The sequence below is a fragment of the Mustela lutreola genome, chromosome 1, assembly GCF_030435805.1.
Source record: "Mustela lutreola isolate mMusLut2 chromosome 1, mMusLut2.pri, whole genome shotgun sequence".
In the NCBI taxonomy this organism is placed as follows: Eukaryota; Metazoa; Chordata; class Mammalia; order Carnivora; family Mustelidae; genus Mustela; species Mustela lutreola.
In genome coordinates this window covers 273,766,340-273,779,538 of record NC_081290.1, presented here as the reverse complement: position 1 = coordinate 273,779,538, position 13,199 = coordinate 273,766,340, and the positions used below count along the sequence as shown (strand labels likewise).

General features: G+C 37.0%; 1 protein-coding gene across 1 annotated transcript; it reads left to right on the top strand.

The window, feature by feature from the left end:
• The first annotated feature begins 11,548 nt into the window (after nt 1–11,548).
• Nucleotides 11,549–12,490, top strand: LOC131840465 (olfactory receptor 4C45-like). Its single transcript, XM_059188478.1, has one exon. It carries the CDS (start codon nt 11,549–11,551, stop codon nt 12,488–12,490), a length of 942 nt encoding a protein of 313 aa, XP_059044461.1.
• Nucleotides 12,491–13,199: the final 709 nt, after the last annotated feature.

Sequence of the window (13,199 nt, the reverse complement as noted above, 5' to 3'; positions counted from 1 at the left end):
GCAGGGATCTGCTGGGTTTGGAGACTCCAAATAGGGCTGTGTGCCAGAGACAGAACTGCTCAGACACAGGCCAGATGAGCTCGGAGTGCAGCTGGAGACCAGGGAGATGGGAGTGAGAGCACGTTTCTCTGAGGGTGCATTGAGGAGTGGGGCCCCAAGCACTTGGCTCTTCTGGGCCAGAGATTGGGAGGCTGCCATTTTCATTCCTATTCTCCAGAGCTCTACAGAAAGCCTTCAGGGAACAAAAGTTCCTGAGGGTGAAACCCAGCATATTACTTAGCCCACCCAGCCCCTGGCAAGGGTGGTGTAATTCTTCCTCAGGCAAAGACACTTGAGAATCACTACAACAGATCCCTCACCCAGAAGATCAGCAAGAACATCCAGCCAAGACCAAGCTGACTGATCAAGGAGAACAGTGCAATTCCAGAGGATGGGAAAGCAAAGCATGGAATTCATGGCTTTTTCCCATGATTGTTTAGTCTAGCACAGTTAATTACTTCTTTTTCATTTTAATTTTTTTCTTATTCTAATTTTTAAACTTTTACTCTTTCCTCTTTAACATTTGTAACTAGTTTATCTTAACAATACATTTCTTTTAAAAAATCTCTTTGAACTTTTATTATTATAGTCACATTCCATCCTTCATTGTATCTAACTTCATTTTTTGCATACACTTTGGTTTTTCCTTGTAAAAAAATTTGGGATACAACTTCTCCTAATACATCAAAATATACCCTAAATCTAGCACAGGGCTTTGTTCGAGTCTCCAGCCTGAGAAAACTCTTCACTTTCTTTTCCCAAACAACATATTTTATCAACTCCTTTTTTAGAATTTTTTTTTACATTTTCATCTTTATAGTCATATTCCATCTTTTCATCATGTTTACCCATATTTTTGTCTGTAAGTATATATGTATATATTTTTTTTTCTTTCTTTAAAATTTTGTGAGGTAGTTTCTTCTAAGAGACCAGAATATACCCAAAATCAAGTAGGTGGCTCTGTTCTATTCACCATCTAATATATATATTTCTTTTAATTAAAAAAAAATTTTTAGAACTTCTTTTTACCCCCTTTCATCTCCCCACAATTTGGGGTCTCTTCTGCTTTGGTTAACCCACTTTTCTGGGGTCTTTGCCACCCTTTTAGTATTTTATTCTCTCATTCATATATTCTTATATGGATAAAATGACAAGGCAGAAAAACTCACCACAAAAAAAAAAAAAAAAAAAAAAAGGGAAGAAGAAGAAGAAGAGGAAGTACCGAAGGCTAGGGACCTAATCAATAAAGACATTGGTAATGTGTCAGATCTAGAGTTCAGGATGATGATTCTCAAGGAGCTAGCTGGGCTTAAAAAAAGGCATGGGAGATATTAGAGAAAAGCTATCTGGAGAAATAAAATCCCTTTCTGAAGAGATAAAAGCCCTTTCTGGAGGAATAAAATCAAGCTGAAATAAAAAAAGCTATTAATGAGGTGCAATAAAAAATGGAGACTCTTACTGCTAGGATAAAAGAGGCAAAAGAGAGAATTAGTGATATGGAAGACCAAATGATGTAGAATAAAGAAGTTGAGAAAAAGAGAAAAACAACTATTGGGCCACAAGGGGAGAATTTGAGAGATAAGTGATACCATAAGATGAAACAATATTAGAATAATTGGCATTCCAGAAGAAGAAGAAGAAGAAGAAAGAGAGAGGGGGGCAGAAGATATATTGGAGAGAATTATTGGAGAGAATTTCCCTAATATGGCAAAGGGAACAAGCATCAAAAACCAGGAGGTGCAGAGAACCCCCTTCAAAATCAGTAAGAATAGATCCACACCCCTCCATCTAATAGTAAAACTTACAAATCTTAGTGACAAAGAGAAAATCCTGAAAGCAGTGTGGGACAAAAAGTCTGTTACATAGAATGGTAAAAATGTTAGATTGGCAGCAAACTTATCCACAGAGACCTGGCAGGTCATAAAAAACTGACATGATATATTCAGAGCACTAAATGAGTAAAAACATGCAGCCAAGAATACTATATGCAGCTAGGCTATCACTGAAAATAGAATGAGAGATAAAAAGCTTCCAGGACAGGGCACCTGGGTGGCTCAGTGGTTAAGCCACTGCCTTCGGCTCAGGTCATGATCTCAGGGTCCTGGGATCGAGTCCCGCATCGGGCTCTCTGCTCAGCAGGGAGCCTGCTTCCTCCTCTCTCTCTCTGCCTGCCTCTCTACCTACTTGTGATTTCTCTCTGCCAAATAAATAAATAAAGTCTTTAAAAAAAAAAAAAAAAAAAAAGCTTCCAGGACAAACAAAAACTGAAAGAATTTGTAAACACCAAACCAGATCTACAAGAAATACTGAAAGGGGTCCTCTAAGCAAAGAGAGAAACTGAAAGTAGTAGATCATAAAGGAACAGAGAAAGTATACATTAACAGTCACCATACAGGCAATCCAATGGCACTAAATTCATCTCTCTCAATAGTTACCCTGAGCGTAAATGGGCTAAATGTCCCCCTTCAAAAGACTCAGGGTATCAGAATAGATTAAAAAAAAAAAAAAAAAGACCCATCACTATGCTGTCTGCAAGAAACTCATTTTAAACCCAAAGACACCTCCATATTTAAAGAGAAGGGGTGGAAAACAATTTCCCATGCTAAGGAACATCAAAAAAAAAACGCTGGGGTGGCAATCCTTATATCACATAAATGAGTTTTTAAGCCAAAGACTATAATAAGAGATGAGGAAGGACATTATATAATACTCAAAGGGTCTGTCCAACAAGAATATCTTACAATTTTAAATATCTATGCCCTAACATAGGAGCAGCCAATTATATAAACCAATTAATAACACAATCAAAGAAACACAGCAATAATAATGCAACAATAGTAGGGGATTTTAACACTCCCCTCACTGAAATGGGCATATCACCCAAGCAAAAGATCAATAAGGAAATAAAGATCTTAAATAACACACTGGGTCACATGTACATCACAGACATATACAGAACATGCTATCCAAAAGCAACAGAATACACATTCTTCTCTAGTGCACATGGAACATTCTCCAGAATAGATCACATCCTGGGTCACAAATCAGGTCTCAAATGGTAGCAAAATATTGGGATCATTCCCTGCATATTTTCATGCCACAGTGCTCTAAAGCTAGAATTCAATCACAAGAGAAAATTTGGAAAGAACCCAAATACATGGAGGCTAAAGAGCATCCTACTAAAGAATTAATGGGTCAACCAGAAAATTAAAGAAGAATTTAGAATATTCATGGAAACAAATGATAATGAAAACACAACTGTTCAAAATCTGTGGGACACAACAAAGGAAGTCCTGAGAAGAAAATAGTGATACAAGGCTTTCTCAAGAAACAAAAAATGTCTCAAGTACACAACCTAACCCTACACTTAAAGGAGCTGGATAAAGAACAGAAAGGAAAGCCTAAATCCAGCAGAAGAAGACAAACAATAAAGATCAGAGCAGAAATCAATGAAATAGAAACCAAAAGAACAGTAGAATAAATCAATGAAACTAGGAGCTGGTTCTGTGAAAGAATTAATAAGATTGATAAAACCCTGGCCAGACATATCAAAAAGAAAAGAGAAAGAACCCAAATTAAATAATCAAAAATGAAAGAGGAGAGATCATCATGAACAACAAAGAAATAAAAAGAATTATAAGAACATATTATGAGCAACTATACACCCACAACTTTGACAATCTGGAAGAAATGGGTGCATTCCTAGAGATATATAAACTCCCAAAACTGAACAAGGAAGAAATAGAAAACCTGAATAGACCCACAACCAATAAGGAGATTGAAGCAGTAATCAAAAATCTACCAAGAAACAAGAGCCAGGGCAGACTGCTTCCCAGAAAAATTCTACCAAGCATTTAAAGAAGAACTAATACCTATTCTCCTGAAACTGTTCCAAAAAATAGAAATGGAAGGAAAACTTCCAGACTCATTTTATGATGCCAACATTACCTTGATCCCAAAACCGTCAGACCCCATCAAAAAAAAGAATTACGGGCCAATATCCTTGATGAACACAAATGTGAAAATCATCACCAAAATACTAGCCAGTAGGATCCAACAGTACGTTAAAAGGATTATTCACCACAACCAAGTGGGATTTAATCCTGGGCTACAAGGTTAGCTCAATATATACAAATCAATCAATGTGATACAATACATAAATAAAGGAAAGAATAAGACACATATGATACTCTCAATAGATGCTAAAAAACACTTGACAAACTACAGCATCATTTCTTGATCAAACTATTCAAAGTGTAGGGATAGAGGGCACATACCTCAATATCATCAAAGCCATCTATGAGAAACCCACAGCTAATATCATTCTCAATGGAGAAAAACTGAGAGCTTTTCTGCTGAGGTCAGGAACATGACAGGGATGACCATTATCACCCCTGCTATTCAATATATTACTAGAAGTCCTAGCCTTAGCAATCAGACAACAAAAAGAAATTAAAGGCATCCAAATCAGCAAAGAAGGAGTCAAACTATCGGTCTTTGCAGATGATGTGATACTTTATGTTGGAAAACCCAAAAGACTCCACCCCAAATCTGCTAGAACTTGTACAGGAATTCAGTAAAGTGTCAGGATATAAAATCATTGCACAGAAATCAATTGCATTTCTATATACCAACAGCAAGACAGAAAAAGAGAAATTAAGGCATCAATCCCATTTACAATTGCACCCAAAACCATAAGATACCTAGGAATAAACCTAACCAAAGAGGTAAAGAATCCGTACTGAGAAAACTATAGAGTATTCACCAAATTAATTGAGGAAGATGCAAAGAAATGGAAAAATGTTCTATGCTCATAGATTGGAAGAACAAATATTGTGAAAATGTTGATGCTACCTAAAGCAATCTACACATTTAATGCAATCCCTATCGAAATCCCATCCTTTTTTTTTTTTTCAAAGAATTGGAACAAATAATCCTAAAATTTATACGGAACCAGAAAAGACCTCAAATAGCCAGAGGAATGTTGAAAAAGAGAGCTAAAGTTGGCGACATAACAATTCCAGACTTCAAGCTCTATTACAAAGCTGGTATCATCAAGAGAGTGTGGTACTGGCACAAAAACGGACACATAGATCAATGGGACAGAATAAAGGACCCAAAAATAGACCCTAAACTCTATGAACAACTAATCTTTGACAAAGCAAGAAAGAATGTCCAATGGAAAAAAGACAGTCTCTTCAACAAATGATGTGGGGAAAATTGAACAGCCACATGCAGAAAAATGAAACTGAAAAACCACACATAAAAATAGATTCCAAATGGATGAAAGACCACAATCTGAGAAAGGAATCCATCAAAATCCTTGAGGAGAACACAGGCAGCAACCTCCTTGACGTCTACCAAAGCAAAATTTCTTCCTAAAAACATTGCCAAAGGTAAGGGAAGCAAGTCCAAAAATGAACTATTGGGACTTCATCAAGATCAAAAGCTTTTGCACAGCAAATGAAATAGTCAAAAAAAAAAGACAACTGACAGAATGGGAGAAGATATTTGCAAGTGACATATCAGATAAAGGGCTAGTATTCAAAATATATAAAGAACTCCTCAAACTCAACACCCAAAGAACAAACAATCCAATCAAGAAATGAGCAGAAGACATGAACAGACATTTCTGCAAAGCACATGAAAAGCACATGTGCAGTACATGAAAAAGTGCTCCACATCAATCAGCACCAGGGAAATACAAATCAAAACCACAGTGAGATTCCACCTCACACCAGTCAGAATGGATAAAACTAACAAGTCAGGAAATGACAGATGCTGATGAGGATGCAGAGAAAGGGGAACCCTCCTACGCTGTTGGCGGGAATGCAAGCTGGTGCAACCACTCTGGAAAACAGCATGGAGGTTCCTCAAAAAGTTGAAAATAGAGCTACCCTATGACCCAGGAATTGTGCTACTGGGTATTTACCCTAAAGATACAAATGCAGTGATCCAAAGGGGCATGTGCACCCAAATTTTTATAGCAGCAATGTCCACAATAGCCAAACTATGGAAAGAACCTAGATGTTCATCAACAGATGAATGGATCAAGAAGAGGTGATATATATATATACAATGGAATACTATGTAGCCATCAAAAGAAATGAAATCTTGCCATTTTATGACATGGATGGAACTAGAGGGTATTATGCTGAGCAAAATAAGTCAATCAGAGAAAGATAGTTATCTCCCTGATATGAAGAATTTGAGAGGCAACATGGGGGGTTTGGGGGGGTAGGGAAGGAAAAAATGAAATAAGATGGGATCAGGAGGGAGACAAACCATAAGAGTTTGTTACTCTCACAAAACAAACTGAGGGTTGAAGGGGAGGGGGTTAGGGAGAGAGGGGTGGGGTTATGGACATTGGGGAGGGTATGTGCTATGGTGAGTATTGTGAAATGTGTAAATCTGGTGACACAGGCCTGTACCCCTGGGGCTAATAATACATTATATGTTAATAAAAAATTAAAAATTAAAAAAAATTAAGGTTGAAATCCTACAAAGGTATCTTTTCTGAACACAGTGAAGTGAAACAAAACCAATAGCAGAAGGAAAACTAAAATATTCACAAACACATGGAAATTAGATAACACATTATTGTACAATCTTTGTGTCAAAGAAGGAATAAAAAGCACACTTAGAAATATGTCAAAACATAATATTTTTAAACTAAAGACTAAAACCTATATGATGCAGCAAAAACAATACTAAGACAAAAATTTGTAGCAATGAACACCTACATTTAAAAAGATCTCAAGAGAAGAATAAATGAAACAAGATGGGATTGGGAGGGAGACAAACCATAAGTGACTCTTAATCTCACAAAACAAACTGAGGGTTGCTGGGGGGAGGGGGTTTGGGAGAAGGGGGTGGGATTATGGACATTGGGGAGGGTATGTGCTTTGGTGAGTGCTGTGAAGTGTGTAAACCTGGTGATTCACAGACCTGTACCCTTGGGATTAAAAATATATGTTTATAAAAAATAAAAAATTAAAAAAAAAAAGAGAAGATCTCAAGAGACCAAACACTATCCTTCAAGAAAGAAAGAAAAAAAAAAAAAAACTAAGTCCAAAATTTCCAGAGGAAGGAATAATTAAGAGGACAGTGGAAATCAATGAAGTGGAGACTAGGAAAACAATAGAAAAATATCACTCAAACCAAGAGTAGTTTTTAAAGTAAAACAAAATTGTCAAACTTTAGCTGGTCTAAGAAGAGATTACACATGGAACAAAGGACATTAAAACTCATGCCACAGAAATAAAAGGATTATAAGACACTACTCCAATTATATGCTAAAAAGGTTGGTTAACCTGGAAGAAATAGATAAATTCCTAGGAACATAGAATCTATCAAATCTGACACATGAGGAAATATATAACCTGAACAGATCAATAATGAACAAGAAAACTAAATTCATAAGGAGAAACCTCTGAAGAGAGAAAATCCCAAGACTAGAGGGCTTCACTGGTAAAATCTACAACACAACATTTAAGGAGAATAAATGCCACTCCTCAAAAACGTCTAAAAATTGCAAAGGAAAAACACACCTGAACTTCCTTTATAAGGTCAGAATTACTGTTACAAAGAAAGAAAGAAAGAACAAAAGAAAGAAAGAAAGAAAGAAAGAAAGAAAGAAAGAAAGAAAGAAAGAAAGAAAGAAAGAAGGAAGAAAGGAAGGAAGGAAAGAGAGAGAGAGAGAGAAAGAAAGAAATGAAATACATAGAAATAAACTAAACTAAAAAATTTAAAAGATTTGCAAACTGAAAACAACAAAACATTTATGAAAGAAAACTAAAACAAAAAAAAGTGCAAATAAATGGAAAGACATGATGTCTTTCTAAAATGTGGGAATCAATGTTGTAAAGATGTTCATACTATCCAAAGTGATCTAGAGTCTGTATAATCCCTATCGAAATCCAAATCCAATGTTGACTTTTTCAAGGTGATTTGGTGCAGGATTTCAACCAGCTCCTCAACACCCCAGAAGCTGAGGGAGAAAAGACTGTACCGGAGCCTCCTTTCTGTAGTTTTTCCATCCTCTACCTCTGAATGTCTTTAGGTATAATGTTTAGCTCAGTGGGAATTTTTCAACCCCTACCATGTGGAAATACTGTTCTTTACTGTAAATCTGCACAATTCCTTCTGTGAGCTATAGAGAAAAAAGCTATATTCCCATGAGAATCCTTCATCTCGATACACACACCAAAGGAAATTGATGGATCTATGGATCATAAATTATCCAATCTCTGATATCTGAGAATTCTGCCATATGAGCCTCCATTGTTGCAACTAATAAAAATGCCAGTCTTCCAGAGTTACATAGCACATAACCTTGAAAACTGGCATTTCTATTCTCAGGACCACTATAAACTTAGAACAGTGACATGTTCAGAGAGAAGTCCATCCTCTGAACTCTGACCTATGCCTAAACCACCCCCATCCTGTGCCAGGCTCAAAAATGTCGAAATGAGCAGCAAAGCCCTATCAGGAAGCTTTCCTACTTGTCTTAACAAAACCTCACCCTAATCTATAGCCACAGACACATGTCTCACCAAAGCACACCCCCATTTCTAAAACTGGCTTCTAATGATATTTGTGAGTACCAAGGGGGAGTAAGCAAAAAAACTGTGACTGAAGCTTCCAGCAAAGATTCCAACAGGACCAATTACTAATCCTCTGAGGAGTTAAGAGGTCAATGCACTATCAAATCCTGCACTTCGTGAAAGTCTATTTAAATATTTCTCTAGAGTCTATGAAGAAAGAATTACAGGACATTTAAGTAAATAAGAGAGGCAGAGCATGTACCAACAAGCTTAAGATTCATAGAGGAGACATGCTCTCAATCTCAGCAGATTAAAGGTGGGAATTAAAAGAATTCTCTCCACACTACACTTGGACTTGCTGGGAAACATAAATTTGGCAAGATTTGAAAAATATATATATATCCAATCAAGCGGTTGCACTTCTACATGTTATAGTTCTATACACTCGCTTTTTTGATAAATTTTTTGTTCCATTATTCTTACTTTAGATTGAATGTACTTCTGATCTTTGAAAAACACATGTATTATGAAGACGCATTTATACTTTCAAAGGAGGCCTAGAAAGTAAGTAGAAATTTATCCTAAAGTATTGAAGTTTCCTAACTAAAACAGCTCATTTTCTGGGTAGATTCTGACTGATAATGGGAACTAAAGTAGACTAAAATGACCAAGACTGGGAGAGTTCTCAGAAGGAGAATTCCAGTGACCCACTTGTTAGTTCTCAAAGTATATTTGCAGCTATGGGGCTATGCTCTCAGGGGAAGAAAACAATGACTGGGTGCCATGTAAAAACACTGGAATCCACAACCAAATAGATCCAGGTCAGTAATAACTCAATCTTTTTCCACAAACTTTAAACAGATTAACTTAATTTTCACAAATTTCTTTTACTGAATAGTTTTTATAGCTAGATTCTGTGAAATGAAGTAAACCTTTTTCTCTTAATATGAATTTGAACATGATGACATGAAAATACCCGCAAAACGTGATTTGTAATGCTGCCACACAGGATGCTGTCGAGAACAACCAAGGTCTCTTTTTAAAAATAGTTGTTAATGTATATGTAGAAGTAGATTGCTTTGGTAGGTTTCTATATGTGATTATTTCAAGTTGGCTCCCCTTTTCGTGACTTATGTTGCCACACTGAAGTTAGAATTAGTGGAGTAAATCTATTAGGGATGATGAAGCACATAGTTCCCACCTATAGCAGCCATGGATAGAGAAGAAACTAAAGAGACTGAGCTTTCTGAAAAACAAAAGATACTTTCCTCACTTTTATTTCTTTAATATTTTATTTATTTATTTGAGAGAGAGAGAGAGTAAAGCAGAGTGGAGGGCAGAAGGAGAAGTAGACTCCCTGCTATTCAGGGACCCCAATGCTGGACTCAATCCAAGGTTCAGTCCTGGGACTTCAGGATCATGACTTGACTGACTGAGGCACCCAGGCACTCCTCTTCGCCTTTACTGTAGCTGAAAAGTCATGATGCTGACTGCTGACATCTGTGTCCAGAAACTTTTGAGGAAAAATAAATTGTTACGTTTTTCAGCAGGGGTAGGGAAAGGAGAAAGAAAAGGGTAGAAGGAATTAAATATGCTATGATCATGTGTAACATGTACTCACTATTGAAAATCCCTATACAGATCGTTCAAAAAAAGAATATATTCTTGTATATATTCAATTTTTCAACACAATCAGCAATGAAACTTTTAAGTTCATCTCACATGATTAAACAGTATCAAAAGAAAAACTTCTATTATGTTAGATAACATTTTTCCCCAAAAATAGGAAATTCAGGGAAACTTCATGATTCATTTCATTCCATTTGTAAAATGTGACTAGGATTTTTAATGATTATTATTAATAATTACTAATTATTATTAATAATACTTATTAATCTATTTCGGAGATGGGATATGGGTGACAGGAAGCTCCCAAATGTCTTAATGTTAATGCCTTTCTGGAGAGAAAAACAACCTTAACCTGACAAAGGCAAAGCCTCCAGGATCCTCTGAGTCTTTAATAAGGGAAAAATCTTTTTGAAACCTCCTTTTTCCTTACCTCCCCCAAGCCCCAAGTATGCACGCAGCCATCCCTCACAACCCTGGTGTAGCAGATTTTTCTGCCCACAGGTCATGTGCTCGTGCTTTAATAAAACCACTTTTTCTGCACCAGACCATTATTCTATGTGATGAAAGATCAGTGCACAGAAAATTAACTTAAGAACTACTGAGGAGTTTTCAGTGGACTTTGGACCGCTTCCACTTCTGCATCCAAAGATGTGAGAAGAGTGAATGTGTATGAGCCTTGTAGAGTCAGATACGATATCCAGGGCAGTGGAGCATATTCAGCTCAAAGAGCTATTACAAAGATGGGCCCTTAGCATCCTGAAGGGGAAACATACCATCTGCAGGTCTGTTTCTCAGTGTGCATGTATATTCATTTGACAGAAAGGAATCCTAGCTCAAAAAGCACTGCTGGTGTAGATATAGGAAGGATAGCACTATCCTATCTGCTGTACATTTCACATTTTAAAGAATATTGTGTTCATATGCCCATAAATATTCATGTCAATGGGCAACCATAACCTCAGAATAATTGCTATTGATGAAATATGTACCAAAATCAGAGAGAAAAGAGCGATCCATAAGATTTTAGAGCCAGAGCTTTGAAGTCAATCAGGAGTCAACCATCATAATAACACTTTCGTTTTTTTCTGATTATTGAAACATATTGTCATTATGAAATTTCGATGAGTAAGAGAAACTTAACCTCTACCTAACTCTATCTACTCTCTTTTATAACAGTCTCCAAAGTGGTTGAGGTGAGTGGAAAGTATAGCTCCAGCAAACCCATAGGCCAGGATTAAAGAGGTGATGGAAGATTTCTGTGTTGAATTCAAAATACTACTCAGAAATTGTGATCTTTCCAGATGAACCAGAGGCTCATAACTAAAGCTGACTTCATGGAAAGGAAGAGCAATGTGACAGAATTCATTCTGCTGGGCCTGACCCAGAATCCAGAACTGCAGAAATTCCTATTTGCTGTGCTTTTAATCACCTACTTGATCACACTGGCAGGTAATCTTCTCATCTCCATCACCATCTACATCAGCCCAGCCCTGGGATCTCCCATGTACTTTTTTCTGTCCTATTTATCCATTATAGATGGTTTCTACTCTTCATCCATAGCACCCAAAATGATCTTTGACTTGCTCTCTGACATGAACACCATATCCTTCAATGGCTGCATGACTCAGCTCTTTGCTGAACATTTCTTTGCGGGAGCTGAGATCATCTTATTAATTGCCATGGCCTATGACCGCTATGTAGCCATCTGTAAGCCCTTGCATTACACGACCACCATGAGCCGACCTGTCTGTGCTTTCTTGGTGGGAATGGCTGTGATTTTAGGCTTTATTCATGGAGGGATCCAGGTTCTGTTCATGGTCCAGTTACCATTCTGTGGCCCCAATGTTATTGATCATTTTATGTGTGATTTAATACCTCTCCTGGAACTAGCCTGTACAGACACTCACACTTTGGGGCCCCTGATTGCTGCCAACAGCGGGTCACTTTGTCTGCTCACTTTTTCTATGCTGGTTGCTTCTTATATTGTCATCCTGCACTCTCTGAGGACTAAAAGCTCTGAAGGGCGTCGCAAAGCCCTGTCTACCTGTGCTTCTCATGTCACTGTTGTCATCTTATTCTTTGTACCTTGTTCATTCCTGTATCTGAGACCCATGACCTCCTTCCCTGCTGACAAAGCTGTGACTGTGTTTTGTACCCTAGTCACTCCCATGTTGAACCCATTGATCTACACCCTCAGAAATGCAGAAGTGAAAAATGTCATGAAGAAACTCTGGAGGCAAATAACAAAAATTGGTGATAATGAATCTTGGGATTAGAGTATTTACATTAAAATATCTACTGAATATTTAGAGAGATTTATTCCCCTTCTTACTTGATTTAATGTGCGACAGTCAATTGTCCTGTTTGGATCACTTTTCTTCAGGATCATATATTTTATGGGCAAGGTCAACATATCCACCCAGGAATAGTAGGCACAGTGCATAGAGCCCACATAATTCTAGGATTCCTTGAAATGCTTAGTTTCTTTTAAAATAAGAAGATAAAATTTAATATAATCCAAATCCAAGTTGAAGTATGTCATTGTTATACCAATGCATTCATAAAATATGATCTTTAATAATTTTTATGGAGAAGGACTCATGAGGTCCAAGTAGGAAGGGGCCACAGAAGTCATAATGTTGCCCTGATTGTTGGTATGAAATGGTTCTGCAGCAATATTTTCAATACTCCCTACACCCTGCACTACAGCTAGAATGAAGTTTTATTTTATAAGAGGAAAAGTTCTATATATGCAATATTGTATAGAAAGCCAGTGAGTCTTGAAGAAGTACTTCCATCCAAATATACTTTTTCTTATCTTCCTGAATTTGAGAGGATAAAAATATCCCTGCACCACAACAATAAAGCATTCTTTACTTCTCGCAGTCCCAATAAGAGAACACTTGCACACAAAGGTACATTTTAAAACTTATATCACCAACATTCCCTGCAGTATACAATTGTCTGCACAAGAATAAGAGGCAG

What these genes read in the sequence shown, in the direction of transcription:
- LOC131840465 (XM_059188478.1), top strand. Translation starts at nt 11,549, where the DNA reads ATGGAAAGGAAGAGCAATGTGACAGAATTCATTCTGCTGGGCCTGACC.